General features: G+C 42.4%; 2 protein-coding genes and 1 long non-coding RNA gene across 6 annotated transcripts in view; 1 reads left to right on the top strand and 2 right to left on the bottom strand.

The window, feature by feature from the left end:
• Positions 1–9,310, bottom strand: part of PHF2 (PHD finger protein 2) — a 106,152-nt gene extending 96,842 nt beyond the window's left edge. Inside the window, exon 1 of one of the 2 annotated variants that reach the window (XM_083795905.1) lies at positions 7,069–9,310. In XM_083795905.1, the coding sequence (XP_083652031.1) occupies positions 7,069–7,095 (27 nt within the window). In that variant the 5' untranslated portion in view covers positions 7,096–9,310. Of the gene's footprint in view, positions 1–9; positions 26–7,068 lie in introns of those variants that run through there. The other variant, XM_083795906.1, reaches the window with a different exon arrangement.
• Positions 7–4,080, top strand: LOC310880331. The gene is made up of 2 exons (XR_014571625.1): positions 7–122; positions 3,898–4,080. It is a non-coding gene; the product is annotated as an uncharacterized lncRNA (long non-coding RNA).
• A 1,199-nt stretch (positions 9,311–10,509) lies between the features above and the next one.
• Positions 10,510–19,714, bottom strand: part of FAM120A (family with sequence similarity 120 member A) — a 53,853-nt gene continuing 44,648 nt past the window's right edge. For all 3 annotated transcript variants that reach the window (XM_083795914.1, XM_083795913.1, XM_083795912.1), the window contains 3 exons: positions 18,966–19,107; positions 15,157–15,253; positions 10,510–12,409 (listed from right to left, as the gene is read on the bottom strand). In XM_083795914.1, the coding sequence (XP_083652040.1) occupies positions 12,098–12,409; positions 15,157–15,253; positions 18,966–19,107 (551 nt within the window). In that variant the 3' untranslated portion in view covers positions 10,510–12,097. The remainder of the gene's footprint in view (positions 12,410–15,156; positions 15,254–18,965; positions 19,108–19,714) is intronic.

Below are 19,714 nucleotides of genomic sequence, written 5' to 3'. Positions count from 1 at the left end.
TGTCCTTACGTCAGCTTGCAACATTGCAATATTTCCTCTGCTGGGGCGGGCGGCGGCGGGGGAGGCGAGGCGAGGCGAGGCGAGGCCAGGCGGCAGCTCCGCTCTGCTCCGCTCCGAGCCGGGTGAGTTCGGGGGGCTCCCGGGGCCCGAGGGGGGTCGCTTTTTGCCTGGGGCTTTTGCCGGTGCGGTGCCCCGGGAGGGACTTTTTAAAGTGGCCCGGGAACGGCGGGGGGTGCCCAGGGACGGGGGCAGGGGGGCGAGACCCCCCCCCGGTTCCCCCCAGCGCCCCCCGTCCCGCAGCCAGGCTCGGACGCCCCCAGCTAAGGGCAGCTCTCGCTCCGCGGCCAGGTGCGGAGCATCCACGCTTCCAAGTGGTTCATAGCCACCGTGCTGCACCCCCGGCTGACAGGACACCCCACTGGGTAGTACCCTGGGGGTGGTTAGGGGCCTCTGGGCACAAGCTGCACGTGTGTTGATTTATATTAAAAAAGAAGAAAAAATAATTATAAATGGCCTGCTAGTTGTTTGGTAGAATTGCAGTCCATGTGAAGGTACCTGCCTCTGCATGTGCTGGTCCGATCGCCACTAGCCACGGAGCAAGCAGGGCTACTACAGCAGAGGTGAAAATAAACACCCCGTGCCTGCAAAGTACTGACCCAAAGCCAGCAGGTACGGGCTACGTGCTGTGGGGTGCCACTTGGACACACAACTCCTGCGTAGCCCCAGACTACAACTGCCCACAGACACCGGCTTCCTCATGGACAGAGAGCAGTAAACAGTGGGGGTGAAGGCAAAATTTGAACCCAGATTGAGAATTTCCCCCAACACCTAGGCTCCAAACAGCTGTTAGGGTGGTTAAAATAGTCACACTTTGGGATGTTTTGCTGGGATATACGTTCTGAGTGTGTTTGATAGCCACTGGCACACTTCTCATAGATGTGCGAAAACTTCTCATAAAGTAGTCACAAAGAGTCCCACCTCACCTGTGATTGCCAGTTACGATTGATTTGGTGTCTTGAATCCATCTCATTTGGGGGATGGGGGAATATATCTATTTGTCAGTAGAGAAAAAAAATGGACACCTTTCTGTTTTTTCAGCAGTCAGCAAAAATCATCAGAAATCACCTGTAGTGGACAAGGGGAATTCAAGGGCCCAACTAACTTGAGCTTTATTTTTTTCCCCTGCAGAGATAAGGCCATTGTCGGCACAGGCAGAACCTGTCTAGGCCAATTGAAGAGACATTGTCAAAATTACTTGCCTTGCCCATCAAATTTACATGCCACAGCAATGACTTTCAGTCAGTGTTCATGCAGAGCTACATTGAACTAGTGTCAGAAATTACATTCCTGGGTCTACCATGAATGTTTACGAGTGAAACTAAATTTCTAGCGTAGCTCAAGGTGTGGTAACACAGGGCTAAGTTTACAGGCCTACATTTTACATTATGACTCAGTTGTTTTGAATGACGTTTTGAGGCACACAAAGGGGCCTATTTTCCTCATTATGCTGAGTGGTGTAAGGACCTTGTCCTCTAAAAATCAGACCCCTTTTAACTTTAAATTGATTTATCATGATTTTAATTGCTTGGGGTTTCAACCAGAAAAGTAGAAGAGCGAGTCTAGGGAGTAATGCAGGATGAGGAGACAAGGCCCAGAAAACCATCACAAGAGTTACGTGGGCTTTTATAGGATCCCCTCTTCACCACCTGAACATGCCAACCGCATCCATCAGAACCTCTCAGCTTTGCAGCAAAGGTTTAGGTAGAACTTTTGTTGATTTTGATAGCCTTTAGTATTATGGGACAGTCAAGCAAAAATTGTTTTTTTGCCTCCGCACACTAGAAAGGCATGCAACTGCAACCTGGAGTGCCCTGTTCCTGGTTTATGAGCTAGCAAACCCATATGTTCTGTGAAAAATCACATCCTCATTGCCTTTCTTTGAGTTCCACAAGCATCGCCATGAAAACAGTCCTATTTCCAAAGCACCACCTGAAATTCTAGCATCAGCATGTCTCCACCGCAGCCACTGGGGAAAGAAACCCTCCTAACACTGTGGGGATTTTGGTGGCCACAACAAAGGGTGGCTGGGCTGCACGAGGGTGTAGCCAGACACTGCTCCACAGACGCGGTCCGAGCAGTGTGAGGCTGCTCCGCTGTCCCCTGCTGCTCTCTGCTCCAGCAGCAGAGCGGCGCCACCAGCAGAAGCATTTGTGCAAAGTTGGTGGGGTTGTCTGACGGCGTGCCAGAGGCTACTGGAGCTGACACTGCCAAAACTGCATGGAAACAAGTTAGGGAGACTCAGATGCTCTGTTCTGGCAATTCAGACGTTGTAAAATTCATTTTGCCAGGGATTAGCAGATAAAGAAACTAATCGGTGAGGTTGTCTCATTGTTCTGAGTTTTTCTATAGACCCAGGAGCCGTGCAAGGAGGGTGCTTGGCTGTTCTCACGCAGGGAGGAGTGAGTGGTGGAGCGATGCTGAGATGCCTTAACCTAACATAATTTTTTGGTCACCGAGTTAACTTGTTTGAAATTCCGAAGCAAGTTTTTAATAAATATTTTTAAAACGATAGGAAAACAACAACAGCAACAACCCCCCAACAGCATAAGCCCTAACAGCTGTCCAGAAAACACCTGCATGGTGACAGCAGACTCCGCAGGCAGGATGCTCACAGCAGCCTAGCTGTGGGCCGAGCTCACACAGCACTAGGAGCCCAGGGGCTACCACACACACAGAGATCTGCTGCCATCTTTGAGTTTCTGGAAGGGGATGAGATTTTTCTGGAGTATTTAGGTGATCCTGGAGCACAAGCCTCACCAGCTGTGACATTCTGAATTACCTGGGCACTTCTGAGGAGCCTCCATTTGCTCTTTGATTGCAAACAGTAAAGGTTCACAATACTCAGCTCTCGGGTTCCTGGCCTGGGGAGGCGTACAGAAAAGGCTCTGACTTGATCACCAGCACAGAGGGAAGCTCTTTATTACCATTACCAGCTCTTTATTAGAGGGAAGCTCATTATTACCATTTTTTGAGCTTTCCATTTTTTCCTTATTATCATTTTGTACTTCCTGTAGATTTCCTCTACAGTGGTACATACAAGGTCCCTCTCTGTAGCTTTAGACACATTGTCCCTGGAGTTATTTCACTGCTAGTGTAAAGAAGTAAACCACATTAACTTTTTTTCCCCTTCGACCATATTTGCTCATTAAGTAAATGTTTACAAAGAAGATATCTATGAAACCAACCTTGAAAAAACAGGGATCACTGAGCTTCAGCAAGAGAGGAGCTAGTTGGTGACAACATACGTCCCTTCCAGTTTTCCTCATCTGATACCAGATCTCCTTATTACATTAATTGGTTAGATCTCACAAAACACTATGATGTCGTGGTTTCTAAAAACATACAGTTGAGTTAAGAATCTGACCAGAGAGCTTGCACACACTGTCTCCTGTGATTGTTCAGCTCTGCCATGGGCAGAAGCGGAGGCCAAGTGAGATAACAGTGGGAAGAAACTTGCAGGTCTACCATGGGCACAAGCGGTCACGCAGTACTCACAGTGCCAGGGCTGTCCTGTGGAGAACTTTACAGTAAATACACAGAGGCAGCAGTTTAAATGCTGTAATAAAACACCCAAGTAAACCCAAATTCCAAACCAGGGGGAATAATGAGATATGCCGTTTGAAGCAAGGCAGTCAAGAATGTAAACAGCATTTGTAATTTAAAATCACTGAAACTGTAATAGGAGACTAGGTTAAAAGGGCCTTTCATGTTGCAAATTAGCTTAAAGATCTAGTTAAAGAATTTATTTTGTATTCATAACAGTTAATGCAAATTGCATTTATCAGTCCATACATGTACCTTTCGACTCAAGCACTTTCCTTTTGCCTCGTATTTCAGCACACAATCTCACGTTACACCGAACCTTGACACAAGGAAGCTACTTCATTGGGCATCAGCACTGTACTGACAATAAAATTGTGTCTTCAGCATGGCTCACCAGAATCTGCAGGGTTCATAAAACCTGAACTTTGACCACCCTATCAGATGTCAATAAAAACTTACCAGCATTTTGTACAAGATTTTAAGATTTCAAATGCTTTTTTTTTTTTGAGGAAAAGATTCTAATGATTCAGAAAATCACCAGTAGTCCTCCACCTCCACCACCCTTCCTGGTATTCCTGTGCCACTGCTGCAGCCGGGGGGAGCCCCAGAGAGGGCAGTGGGATCGAAGAGCAACCATCTGCCTTGCAGCATCACCCTGACCACGTCCTGCAGCCTTTCAGGTGTGCTGGCAGATGTGCTTGTTGAAGTAAGTATATACATTTATTAGCCAAAGCCTCCTGCAATTTAATGAACATTGGGTACAGAAATATTTTTGAAGTGTTTATTGTCTGTGTTTTACAGCAGGGCATAAAGTAGTGGAATGACTGTCACATTTTACTAAGCTCAGTGACAGAAGCAAACATTTAATTCAGCAATAGAAATATTTCCATTAAACATAATCCTCATGTTTAGAGCCCAGGTGGCAGGAAGCATCACACCAGCTATGCCTTTTCTCTCACCACACACATTACATGTGCAATACTTCATCAAACTTAACTTTCAGGAGGATAGCTTAAATACAAAAAATTAAAATAAATATCAGAGAAGCACACCATCCCCGCTTGGGCTGTGGCAAGAGCAAGGGGAGGACAGTAAGTGAGGGCTGAGTCTGAGAGCAGCCTCCTGTATCAACCTACCACCTCTCCATCACTGGATGGCGACTTTGCCGATTCCTACAGGCCACATCCTCCAACATGCAAAACACCCAGTCATGTAGTGTTATATCGACCTGCTTTAACTCATCAGAAACACTTGTGTAAGTGAGACAGGCGGCTGGTGAAGGGTTTGGGCTGGGAGGCCCCGGCACACGGGCTTCGCCGCCCACCCTCTCGCTCCAGCCTTCGCTCTGTAACCCCTCACACACAGCCTGAGACGCACCCTGGCTCCCCACAGACAGGACAGCAAACCCAGCCAGTGACCCAGCTCCTCGCCTGGACGAGCAGGAAGCTGTGCTGGCGTGAGCCAGAGGAGAAGCCAAACCTCCGTACGCCTCACAGCCGAGGGGCCTGCAGCTTGTAGAGCCTCACTGCGAGGCCACACGTCCGCTCCACTTCAAGCCAGTTGCTCCTGGGCCACGGTCTGTGAGCTGGGCAACACATTTCCCAGCACGTTCGTTGGACTGTGTTCACAATTTGCCCGGTGTCCAAGTTCCACACACCCTGGAAGGCCCCAAGTGCTCGGGAAGTGTTGTGACGGAGGCTGCGGTGCGGGAGGCAGCCACGGCCCAGCGCGGTTGTGCTCGGCAGCCCTCTGCAGGCACTGTGGGCGAGCGAAGCAGCGGGAGCTCAGGCAGTCATTTGCACTCACAAACAAAAGCCTAAGGCTTGGTACTCCTGCACATCCCTCCCCTCTTTCATGCGCCCTGCAGTCATTGCCTCTTTCCTAAGTCCTGGTTAAATTGGGCTTCTACTCTCTAAGGAAACAGCCAATTTAGACAGGCAGTACAGAGCAGCTGTATCTGCCAGTCTGGATTTACAATACCTCCCCTGGCAAATCGTCATAATCTCAGCTACAAGTGTGATTTAGCTGGCACACCACGAGCAGGGCAGCAGCGTTCCCACAGGCAGCAGGAGCCACTGAAGAGGAGTCAGAGTTGCCACCTACAGCACAAGCCAGGAGGCTTCCCTCACAACACATCTGCTGGATGAAAGCAGCAGCAACCTGTCCCGCTCCCTCCCTGAAAAGGCCTCACTTCACCCAGTGCTTGGTACATCAAAGCACCCAAAGCATCCACGATCCACATCAGTGCAGACGCAAGGTTAAAGTCAGAGCAGAGTCCACAGCCACTGATGCAAATAAGAATGAAAAGACAAAAAGCAAGGGAAAAAATACGCATTTTTTTTAAAATCCTTTGTTGCTCTCATGGTTGGTTCTTGGAGCAATGGGCTGCATGGACAGACTGCTTGTCACTGTCACCGCATGACTGCGGGAGTCACCAGCAAGAGCTGAGGTCTGAGGCACAACAAGCAGAAAAACCATCAGAAGAGGTTCAGTTGCAATCTCTAGAAATCAGTACTTGCTTGCCAACTTTTCTGCTCTTCAAGGGAAAAGCCACATTCTGGAGGGATAATGCCCCGCCTCATCCCCAGGTCACCCTCAGGGGCAGCAGAAGCTCCTCAGGGCCAGCAGCGACCTCGTTTGCCCAGCTGCAGCTCTGCCCAGCACACGAAGGCTACAAGGCCAGGCTGCAGCTTCCAGAAGTGCTTTGTGAAAGTGATTTTGACCAGGGTTACTCGAGTAACATGGCCACTGAGGAGCCTCATGCAAAATGTTTTTATAAACATTTAAACCATTTGTAAACAAGATTTCATAACTTGGCAGTCGGACTCGTATTTTGTTATTTTCACCCAAAGCAGGCTGCTGTGCTGAGAGCTGCCTTCTGCCTCCATCCATTACGATATCAGAGTCCAAGGGGGAAGTTGCAATGAAGACTTGAAGCTCCTCGTGCATTTTATTTTGGAATTTCTTACTTGTGCTTACAAGGGTCACTTGAGGCTGTTTCATCCAGAAAGGTGGATGTATCCTGGTCAGGAGGCACGCCACAGGGCACTACACTTTGTCACAAGTGCTGTAACTGCACCACTACAAAACAAGCTGAGAGGCAACAGGAATCTGCAGCACTCCTGCTCCTCTGTAGCACCTCCCCCAACTTTTACTCTATATTTTCAGGGTCCCCTCATGTTTGTTTGTTTTTTTTTTCTTTATATTGTCAAACTCATCCCCTCATATTTTTTGCTTATATTGTCAAATTCATCTGCATAACTATGTGAGGACAGATGTGACTACAGCCAGAAAGCAGGCCCACCCTTCATCACAAAGCACACCTAGGCCTAAACACCAAACCAACAACTCATTACAACCCCACAAAACATTCAGAACTGCACCTTCTCCTGCCAGAACAACCAAATCCCTCCTGGCACTGACATCTCTCACTTGCATATTAAATACAGCCAGATCAGCTCTTACCTGCTGCTTGGCCACAATAAGCACCATGCTCACACCCTGCCAACCCCAGCACACAGCCTGGTCCCTGAAGGAAGGACGCCATCCATGCCTGGTGATTGCAGACCAGGCTCACCTGGGGGCACCCAGCCCATGCTTCTCCTCTCATAGGCCTGCCACTGCGATAATGAGGTCTGCCTAATTGCTTGTTACATTGCCCTTCCTTTTGCCTCGTCTCTAGGCTGCAGGTGGGCTGAGAGAAAGGGACGTCCTATGGCACAAGGCAAGGCTGTGCTACAAAAGCTCTCCTTCCCTCCTGCCTGACTTCCCTTCGGGCTGCTGTGCCTTCTGCACTTAGCTGTGTACTGCTGCATTGATCCGATCCAGCTTTAGCCCCACAGCTCACCTCCTGTAAGGAGGCGAAAATGGGTCACGACAAGGCCTCCAGGGCCTGTGGAGAGCCTGGAAGGAGCGGAGCAAATGCAGGAGGGCAGGGGCTGTCTATTATTCTACTTGTAGTAGTCACAACTATAGGTGCAAAATACCACCGAAATGACTGTGAGGGTTGAGCTGGCCCTTCTCAACACCCCACCGGCCAGCTCACCCACTGGCCGGCTGTTCCCACCAGAAGACCCTGAGTCTGCCTGGTGGCCGCAGTCCAAGACCTGTTCGCAGCACCTCGGCCATGACACAGCCACCTCCTGCCACAGCACGGCCACGAGCAGAGGAAATGAGATGGTTCTGGCTCTTCCCCAGCACACTGCTCGCCCACCAGTACTCCATCAGGTCACTTCAGCTCACATCTGACTGCCCTTCTGCAACCCAACGCTGGGCTTTCCCTGCACCCGTGGGACCAGCCCCCCTCCTTGTGCTTGGGCAATGGGAGCTGTGAGATGGGCTCCATATCTGGAGCCGGGGCACAGAGCTGACCTCAGAGCCACATCTGGTCAGCACAGCACAGTCCCCAGCACCCTGCTGCAGGACCCCGGTGGCTGATACCCCGTGTGGCTCTTGCCTTGAAGATGGGTAGTGATGTCCTGGCTGCATGTAAGCTGGGAGGTCTGGCAGTCATCATCTTTGTTCCTATCATTTTTCACTTGAGAAATGAAAAGGCTCAATTCTCGTACACCACGTTGGCCTATATAAATAATAATGAACCCTCCAGTCTCGGGCACCTGTTCCAGATGCTGCATCCACAGGGTGCAAAGACTTGCTGCGTGGCAAGGAGCTGACTTCTGCCTTTGCAGTCAGTGCCCAAGACATTTTTCTGGGTCATTAACAGTAAACGTTATGGCAGTGCATAAGCCTGCGTTTGGTGTGGCCACCCTTTGCCACCACCCAGCAGGTGTGCTGCAGCCCCAGTGCTGCGTGGTCCCCGTACGACTGGCAGCAGAGAGGACTGCAGAGAGAAGAGAGGACCACCAGCGAAACATACGGCAGCTGCCTCAATGTCTCCATGCTCAGGACAGAGCTGCTGTGAGCCCCAAGTCCAGTGTTGTTTCAGGAGATACAGGCAACCTGTCTACACATGGCAACAGATTATTAAAAAATGTTCACTAATTCAATTAACACATCAAAAAAGTTCATGTGACAGTGAATATCAACATAATATATGTGCAGATGTATAAACCCATGTATGAAAGACATTTGTCAGGAAGCGTGAGATGTATATCTTTGGAAAAGGATTAAATTAATTTTAAATACACTGTAATTCCTGCAGGAATCTACTCGAGACTACTGCATTAGTAGCAGAGGGATTACAACCCGCTTCGTGTGCCCACAGCCTCTGGTCCAAGGGTGAAGACATGCACCCACGCATGTACCTCCACTGAGTGGATTCACCACATTGTTCAGCTCCCCCTAACCTGTGAGTGTGCAGCCTGTGCTCAGCCCCAGAGCTGCTACTGCTGCATCAACCCAATTCTCAGTTGCCAAATTGTACATCCACACTGCAGAGAGCAAGAAGAAAAAAAGTGTTCGTTCTGGATTAGATTCGCATGTTCCTGCTCAAACTGTACCTGCAGACTCCCCCAGAGACTTCCACAAGCATCTACCAGCTGCCAAGAGCTTGTCCTCCTCTCGCCTCAGCATCTGCCTCTGCCAGCCCCATGTCGTTTCTGCCCAAGAAGACAGGTTCTGGCCTCCCGGGGGCAGTGCCAGGCACTGAAATGGGCCATGAAGGAAGGAACTGCCCCGGATAACAGGCACAAACATAATGCAAGCCAAACTTTCACCATAATTTCTGGAAAAAGTCAATGCATCGCTTTGTATTTGGGGCAATGATCTAGTTCATTTGCTGTACTTTCACATCCTAACTTCAGTCATGCTTGTGTGGATAGCTAGTTGCACTCCAGCTACACATGACAAATTTTGCAGGTTTAATTACATTAACGAAAGGGGTGAAGTCACTGTACTTCCAGCACATCGCACACAGGTGACATCTCCTACGTAGGCAACATCAGACAAGATTTATTTTTGTTGACATCGATTATTGCATGGCAGTGACTGGCTTATGCTATAGCAGTGGAATACATCCTCTCTGCTGTTACAAGAGAGGGCAACTGGTGCCTTGTAACTTCACCAGAGCAAGAGATGGAACACACAGTCCATGGTGGGAGAATAATACTGCATGGGTGCTGGGCAGGAAGGGACACAGTCCCAAGAGTTCAGCAACAGAATCCCCAGCATAGCTGCTGTTACACCAGGAAAACTGCTCCTCTCCAGCTCACTTCACTTCTGAAGGGAGAGAGGAAGAATGATTGCTGCAATTTGCACAAAACACAGCTGCGCTGCTATAAACTGCATCTATAGTAAGAGCACAGAGCCGTTAATACTGCTCATGTAGACACAACATGAGATCAAAAACGCTCAGGGCAAGACTGTTTTTAACAATGTGTCAGGCACTAGAGTAAACAGATGAACATTTAGATAGAGACAGCAGACAATAAGGGCGTGCCTAGACAGAAAAGCTATTCTGATATCAACCTAGGTATAAATGTATAACTACTCATGTTATGTCAGTACGATCCATTATGTAGAGAAAATGCTCGCATAACAGAATAATTTGCTCTCAGCTACAAGAAGCTGGGATACAAGCAGTGCTGATCATCTTGTATGTCAAACATAATACTGATGCACAACTGCAAGCACCTGGCAATGGCCTTTTTCTTTTTAAACAACTGCCCTTGTTATTTCTGTCAAATATTTGCATCTCATTAGCTACTTTGCATTTAAGAGTGGGCATCTGAAACAGCTGTATAAAATAAAAAGGACACAGCATTACTCTGATTAAGTGTGCTATTTCCCAGCAATGGCAGCATATGAAAGTTTTGCTTTGTTTTCTTTCTGTCTTTCAGGAGGACATAGTGTATGTAGTCTGCTAACTCAGTCACTTTATTTGGGCATAGGAAAACTTTTATTTACAACATGTAATTAAAAAATATTTGACAAAAAAGGCATACAGTATTTTATACTAAAAGAATAAAGATTTTTATTAAGCACTGTAAGTTGCATTCAATAGCCTTCAAATACACCACACCACAATCCATCTACAACCAATCAAACCCAACAGTAGTTCATTCTTGCACAATCCATGAGTTGGGGCAGAACTCCCTTCAACTTACATTAAGATACCTACTTAGCTCTTGCGGGCAGGGAATGGGGAATTACACCTCATTTCTGATCACTAATGTGTGATGAAGAGCATCAGGAGAATTATATGAAAACGAATATAAAGAAATGATTCTGATTTTGAAGTACATTAAGTTTGGAAACACTAACAAAAACATCAAAATGATACAGGTATATTTGCTTATACTAAATTCTTGATGGGAAAGTTCTCAAGAACAAGCCATTTGTTTCCTGCTACAGAAGGGGGGTACTTTTTTTTTTTTGAAGATCAAAGCTTTTTTTTTTTGTTTTTCACAGAATTTCATATTTGCTAATATGAAGGCATAAAACAGCAACAGAGAACAATAATGCATACAGCAATGAGTACACCAGGGTAACGTTGATATTCAAAACGGCTAGATAATTTTTTTTTTTTAAGTTTTAGAATAAATGCAACAGAGGTCAATAATCACAAAATTTTAAGGTTAGAGCAAGATCAGTCAATGACTAAACATAGTTAACATCTTTTATAGGACTATTACTGATTATTAGCTTTTTGTTTTGCAAATGGGCACAGTACTTGTAAGAATGGAAGAAAGAGGACAATAACATGCATAATATTAACTACACACTTTAAAAATTATGAACCATGCAGAAGTTTAGCTCAAATAGTAGTACTAATGGTCTACGTCTGATTCAAAACCACATAGTTCATTGATCACGGATGCATGGTATTAGTCACAAAAAGTTTCAGAACACATTGTGTTTATTTTGAAAGGTCATTTGCATCTTCTATGATTTCAAGTTTATCTCCATTTAACTTGCTTGTAAAGTATGTATGATGTATATTTAAAATCAGCAGAACTGCAATATTACTCTATAATTTTTAGTTTCGATAGTTTGCACATTTTAACACAAAAGAACCACATCAACGGTGATGAAATTTAAGAAAGAAAAAACTGTGGTTGTGCCTTTTTCCCCCCATAATCATGAAATCAAAGCCTTAAAGAAAGCTTTATTGTGACACAGTAATGCAAAATCAAATATAATGGCATACATATGGTGCCAAGTACTAAAAATTATATTTTAAGCTATATATACTTAAAGACTGCCAAAATTTGTTTTCTTTATATTTCAAAAAACAAAACTACAAGCTTTTGTCATAACCAGTTTAAACTTTATGTATACTTCATTTTAAGTGCGGGAGTCAAATGCTCTTCATTCTCTTTCTTTTTTGTTTTATTGTAGCATTTTGACTACAACTGGTTAAAACTAAAAATGTGTTGTTTAAATCTCTGACATCAAAGAGGGATCCGAATTTCCAAAGTCCTCATTTTTCTCTTACGGAAAGGAAAAAATGTACGTAACTGTAGGCTCTCTTTCTTTCCAGATATTCCTAATCCTGACCCTTCCCAACATCCTTCACCCTCTATAAAAAATAAGTTTACTCTTCTTTTTTTAAGACAGTGGCCTCAAGAGTATCATCTTTATGGCAAACACTGTCTGCATTTAGTGCATTTAAGTGAGGATTTGTATTGCACATTTTAGAGTCATTACTCAAGGCACTTTCAGACTGATTGGAAGCCCTGATGTCTCCTGTATTCCCATTCATCTGGGAAGCTGGTTTTTCCTCATTCACAACTCCATTTTCAGCCAGGGATCCATCTGAAGACACAATTGAGGATTTAGATTCCTCTGATTTTGACTTAAGTTCTTTGGCTACTTCTTCTGCTGAAGCAGCATAAGGAGGTTTGCCCTATTTTTTAAGAAAAGAAGAAAATTACTGAAGAACCACTGCTATATATTTACAATCTGTTACAATGACACTATTAATAGGCAGCATGCAATGTGCAGAAGTATCACAAGTAAACACTGAATATTATGTACTGCTGAAAAACGAAGTGGCATACAAAATTAACATCAGAGCACAGACGTGAAAGGAGTTTCAGATTTGAGTGCCTTCTAGCCGTGCCTTTTGATGTTCCTGTGGTAAAACGCACTTTCTACTTTGAAGCCTCAGTTATTTCATAATGTAAAAGCTACATAAAAGTATAGAAATACCAAAACTGAGAAACAATATACAGCTTAACTCTGCTTCTTGGTTCATATACATTATAATTTAATGATATGATTACACAGTATTCAAATACAAATCAAAACTTATTTTTGCAGAACTTTAAAAAGTGCAAAAGTACCATGCACTATTATCTGTACTAGTCTATACGCTTCTGAGATTAGGCACGTGACTTGATATGAAAAGCATATAGCAGAATCTTACACAACTGAGTATAGCAATAAAAAACATACTTATGCAGCATTAGAATGTATATTTAGTTTTTAAGCATCTGTAGCAATGAATCTTAGCATTCCAGAAATATAACAGGCTTTAAACAACAAGAAGTAAGTAGGTTGGGTCGCTAAGAAGCGATGTACTGTACTTATCTGTCATGCTGTTAACAAAGTCAAATACTAAGAAATGACTAAGATATGGATATCTTATACAATTTGAACAATAGCACACAGTTTCGTAGTGTAATAATTCTGACATACTAAAGCCAGCATGGTTAGTACTCTCATGAATGACTGAAAGGTTTTGCAGGTGAAAAACTTAAGAACTGTTGTTCTCTACTATCAGTATCATAAGCCTTGTTTTCTAGAGAAATCAGAAAATATTCTGGATTAACATTGCATAGGAATATAATTGGCATATGAGAACAATGAGTATTTATCATGTGTGTAAATGTACTTTTTTCAGGCTTTAGTAAGCATTATATTTTAAATACATGCTTTTTTGTGTTTCCAGATCAAGAGTGAAAGATCTTATCTTGTGAAGAAATAAGCATGTCTTATGTTCAATAAATACAAACTGCTTATTTCCGTCAGATTCTCCAACCTTTATCCATGGCACCTCATAATCTGTATCAATAAAGCCACTGGATTCTCCAGAGAAGATTTTAATTGTTGCAAATGTGCATGTCTGACTCTGGCCCTACATCAGCATTCTTTCCTTAACTGCCCAGGTTTGTAGGACAGGGAAGCACACCGTTGCCAGTTAATTTTAACTGGGTATCAAGATCTACTTGTTATGTATTAAGCTTCCCAAATTCTCCCTACCACATGCATTTTAATCCACCTTTTTTATTTTTTTCTTCTTGTAAAAGAGACATATACTACAGTAGAGTGACTGACGACAGTAAAATTTGATGAGCTCAGGGCCAGTTTGCAGAAAATGTCACTATTTACCTTTCCTCTTCATATCACAGGCACAGTTTTAGACCAAACTACTTGCCATTCCAAGTTATTTACCATCCAAATAATATATTATTAATAAAAATGTGACTGCACAAACTGGTAAGGCTGTCTACCATCTTACCTGCAGGTCCTCTCTGAACTACATTTACATATGTAAACCTGCAGGAAGCCCAGCATATTTGGGAACTCCTTCTCCAGGCTTGCTTTATTTCATGGGATTAAGTACTTGGAAATGAGATACTATATAATTAATAGTGGTTTCTTTTCTATTTAAAGTACAAGAGCTAAAACTTTAAATACATAAGTACATCTATAGACGACACAATCTGTGTAAATAGAAATTTAACAAGAGAAGTATTTCCATTTTTACATCTAAAACAGCAAGTTTTACTTTAAGTTAATAGTTGCTTCATTACCCACTGGAGAACATCCCTTCTCTTACCGTCTGATACCTGCAAACATTTTGCTACTCTTACATTCTAATGTCTACATGACAAATCAAAGAACCATATGATACATTTATTGTGAAAGTTTTCTGCCTATTTACTACCCACTCATCCATTACCCTTGGGATTTTCAATATTGAAAACTGCATAGCAGTAAGAACAATGAAAAAAGGGAAGAAAACACAACTCTGAAGCAATTCGCATTTAATATGAAACATCAGTTTGCTTCAGCTATATTTAAAGGATCCGTGGAAAAGACAAAAATTATGATCCACAGACTCTTTGTATATTGTCATCAAAAATGAAACTGTGTGCTCAGGGGGCAAAGACTGGTCTGTTGTTTCCTAGAAGTTTAATATAAGTTCTTTGATTTGGAGCCATGCAGCAGCAAAAAATCTTCTACTGCTACTATTTTTTCTTCTTGAGATTGGACTGTGGCTCCAGGAAAAAAAAAAAACGGGAAAGACTGGGGGTGGGAACAGAAACTGCTAATTTGTTTCAGCTTTGTATTTCTCCCATTTTTCTAAATTCTCTTCTACTCCCACAACTGGTTAGAACTGTGTAGGCACAACCTTCCTATCAAAATACATTTTCCGCTTCTGTCTTTATAACCAAAGTTTGCTTGTGATTGAGATGCAAAACTAGCCTGTTATCTTTATGTGCAGCTTACAGTTTCAACACATAGGCAAGATCACTGTAAGAAACACTTTTATATTTTCAAGTTGTGCTTGTCAGTATTAGCTGGCCTGGAAGTCCATACCATACTAGCCTATGAACTAGAGGGTCAGGCACATGGCTTTATTACCTGAATTGCTCCCTGGCTTTTATAGCCTCTCCCATAGTACCTTCCGCCTCTTCCAAAAGTTCTTATCACTGGAGTGGAAATAACTCCTCTAGGACGCCTATAAGTTGAGGAAAAAGAAGAAAAAACACACATCAACTTAATCTCAAAGTACATTAAATTTCATCTTGCCTGCAGAATGTTTTTTTCTAGCTTTACCGTCTAGTGACTTACATTTCATACATGACTGCCTAATTAAGAATTAAGTCTTCTACTACTTACAAGTGTATGAAATCTAAAAAACTTCATTTCGCTAGCAGTAAAATCACTATTTCTATATTTCACTTTATGATAAACAATAACTAAGTACTTTCAAACTTTGCAAAAACATTTTCAAAATGTCAAGTTATCTTTACGGTCCTTTAAAAACAGAGCTCAAAATACTTCCACCTTAAAAAATGTGCAAACAACTCAAACCACTTGAAAGGGCATTTCTCCCATTTAATAACACTCCCCACACATAAATATGCTAGACATAGATAATTTTGAATTCTCCCATCAAAACTGAAGCAATTTTTTATTTTGCCTTTCTTCCTTTTATCTGATTTCTTCTAAGAACCTGAGGGAAAAAATGGAGGCTTCAGCCCAATTTGACATGTAGCAATATATCAAGTTTGGATGCTTTTAAATGGGAATATTCCAACCAGGATACATCAGGTGATGGCTTTTTGATTTGATTCAGTAAAGATTAGATCAAAACAAACTTTCACTCAGCTAAAACTTTTAATGCAATCAATTGCAGAAATGCAACTTCCTTCACTGTTGTGTCAAAAACTATTTCTTGGCTAAAACTTCTTTCTGTTATCTCTACTGGAGACAGGTGATTGCTCTACTTTTCCTCCAAATCCCCTGCCCAACACCGGCAGGTCGCAACATGAACACAGACTCCCCTGAAGCTAGCACAGGACAGCCAGATGCTGCTGGATACTTCTGTGTACCCAATGTTTCCACATGCTTAACATGCATATACCTACTGTTTCATTATGTAACAATTCCCATATGCCAGTAAGGTCCCTATGAGCTGTACAAATAACAGCTTAAAGAGGAATGAAGATTTTGCTCAGTGCTCCTATTTCCTGCTGCTGCTATGCTGTAGCAACCCAGTTAGGCTGAACTGACAAAGCAGAGAAACACCGATCTGTGCCATGCGAGTCTTTCCTCACACATTGCAAATTCCCACATTCAGTACAAGAAATTAAATACTGGATTTTCAAAGTCAAAGCAGAGGATAAGGAGGAAAGAATTGTGTTTTATGTTTAAAGACTCTTACTGCATTCTTTCCAAAGATTTTAAGATGACTTACCTGTTCCTTTTTTTTTTTTTTTTTTTTTAAAGTGGTGAAAGTATACCCTTCAGGAAACTGAATAATAGATTTTTCCAACTCAGATTAGTATCACGCTAGATATACTAATGGGTCAAAGCTAGTTAAAAGCAGCTGGTATAATTTATATAAGAACAACATTCACGTTCAGTGTTGCACAGACATAAGACAATGCCATAAACAAGCTTGACATGATCCCCTCTGCTGAAACAGATAAAAAATGGAAAATAATTGTGTACAGCTAGATGATAAATTGCAGTCAATGAAATGTGCACTTTCCTAGTCAAGTGTTCATTAGTAAGAAATGGCATCTACAGACAAGGACCCCAATCTGTATAATACTTGGTATAATACTTGGCTTTAGATTGAACAATAGCATTAGTGTTTTCCTACTACGTTTAATTTTCATACAAACTAAAACAACAGCTAACCTGCCTGTGGTAGCTTTTCCTCTTTGACTAATTCTAGTAATTCTAAATGTAAAGAATTTAGTATCAGTTATGATTTAATATATGCTTTAATATATGCTTTAATATAGACAGGAAGATCTAGCTCTGGCAGCTTCCTTGTCTTTCTGAGGTGACAACTTGCATCCAAACCTAACTGGCCAAAGGTAGTGCCTCTGACAGAAGGAAAACATCAGGTATTTTAAGTCCTAACTCAAAAGCTACTATTGGAGAACAGCATTTCTCTGCCAAAAAGGTACTTTATGGAGCATAAAGGGGCAATAACATCCTTTTAGTATTGTGACTGCTACCCAGCTAAGGAGGGAAATTAACTTGAGATTTTCCAGTGTTAGTTTCTGGCTGCTGCTGTTTTCCACAAATTCATGTATCTGCTTCTTCAGAAAATAGAGGAACTGTTATTTTATGAAGTCAATGGTATATATAAATGTAAGACAGGTCTGAGCCTGAAGGTGTCTCCAGATAACCACTCAGGGTGCCTCACTCTGACAGCAATCTTGATTATGGCAATATAATTTACCTGGACATTTTTCACAAGCAGTAGTGCAGTCAGTGTACTTAACTGAAGGAAAAAGCTCTGTAGTAGTCCATCTATGGACTGGAGAATTTATAACCACACATTAGCCTCATTGAAATGTTATTTTGTCCACTAAAACTGAGGAGTATGATTAAAATATGCAAAATAGTCTTGTGCCTCAGCACATACTTGAGCTGGTCTGCTGCTCCAGAAGAACACAGGTGTCGTATAGGTCCTGCTAACCTGCACAGCCAGTTAGCTTAGGAGAGCTGTCTGAAGTGTCTAAAACAGCACTAGAGGCATATGTTCTGGCAACTGAATCCCAACTTTGGGAATAAAGCGTCCTAACTAAATTTGCACCCCTTAAGGTGTCAGCTCTGTTCTTACACCAATGCTGTCTGCTGCTGCTGAACTTTGCATCTTTGTTTCTGTTGTTCTTACCCTTCCGCTCTCGCCTCTCTCCCTTGTCCCAGGGCTTCAGGTCCAACCATCTCCTCACTCAGTCCAAAAGACAGGCGTTCACACAGTTCATACTGACTTTAGCACCATGCTTAATATTGCACATTTGACTTCATTAATGGATAGAGAGGAATTCAAGACTTATTCTTTTAGTGTAGAAATTTTATTATTCTATGCAGTTTGAGACTTATTCTTTCAGACGCTTCCTGGCTCGAGACAGCATAAATATACCTAATTTACTCCATTCCTTTAATATAGTTGATGAGACATGTAATACATTCATCACATAACTTTGGGACAGTTTACTGTAACAGATGCAATCTTAATCAAAGATGATAGACAGCTCTGTGAAGTGAATAATAAACCCATGGAAAAAACAATCTTAAAACAGTAAAACACTAGATATTCCTGCACAAATTATTTATTTTTCAGAAATGTTGTGCACATGTAATTTCAACTGTAGTGAAGCGGAATGAAAGAGATGAAGAAATTAGCATTCTTTTAAGCACATCTCCCATCTTGACAGTAGCGGTGAGCTATCAAACCTAGAAATGTCCTTGTTTTCAGCTTCACAGAAGAATTACATAATGAAGCTATCAAAAAATTTATCACACTTGGTTATAAATGTTCTACCATGACAAAAAAAACCTGAATGCTGTGACAGTTTTGATCAGGTATAATGTATTTATTGATTTCATGTAAGGGAGAGCCCCTGAGTCATCTTCTTGTACAAAACGATCCAGCTCACCTCTCAGATTCAGAGTATGAATGTTTTTTGCACATAAAAATGCTTATACTCATCCGAATAACCGATTAAAAACATCTTAACATGAATGTAATCGCTTTTCTTGAATACTCAGTGGGTATGATTTGTGTAAGGTATCCTAAAATGTGTTGCATGCAACTTCTAATGCCTCCAACTTTCCCCTGTTTTCCTTTTTTTTTTTTTTTTTTTTTTATTTCCCTGATCGTTAAATGACATGAAAAGTACATTCCACAAGACTGCACTTACCCTCTCGCTGGTCCTCCCACAGAAACGACCTGCAGAGGAAATGGCCCTCTACCCCCTCGTCCACGTCTGCTTCCAGCCCAATGGCCGACTACAGTGCCGGCAATTTCAAGTTTCCCTCCCTGAGAAGGAATAGGTTGGACTCCTGCACATAAAAGCAAAACCAAAACTTGATCTTCACATTTGCAACACTAAAGTTACTAATGAATGGAAAGCTTGTTGGTTCAGATTACATGTACAGTTTCCTCTTTGGATATTGGTAAACTATTTTTCATTCTGTGTCTTTCAGAATAACTGTAACTTTAAAGAGTCCTCCCCTCCATCTTTTTTAAAAACATGTATGAATTTTGCAAAGAAAAATGATCTCGAATACTTCAGTTTCAGTAACTAAAAACAAAATTTAAACAAGCATTGAGAAACTGAAGTGAAATTTTACAAGCTATCTGAAGATTTTTTCCTGCAATCCTAATGAAGTAGTTTTTGAAGGCTTAAAAGCACTTTTAGTGAACATCGAGTATCAGCATAAGACACAAAGATGACCCGTAAACAACTTATTAGGCAGAATTATCTATACTAATGCTAAGCCTTAATAAAAATATAGCATTTAAACTGATCTCAGTGTAAAAGGTAGGTTTATTCTTCCACCTCCAGAGAAAGCAGCTGAAATTGCTACTGTCCAAAATTTGAATATAACTTTAATTCACGTTGCTCATCTTTACATCTGTATTTTGCACTTAAAAATCAACACTAGG

Source organism: Anser anser, assembly GCF_964211835.1.
Source record: "Anser anser genome assembly, chromosome: 12".
Taxonomy (NCBI): Eukaryota; Metazoa; Chordata; class Aves; order Anseriformes; family Anatidae; genus Anser; species Anser anser.
The sequence above is the reverse complement of the archived record's forward strand: the minus strand, read 5'-3'. Positions and strand labels throughout refer to the sequence as shown.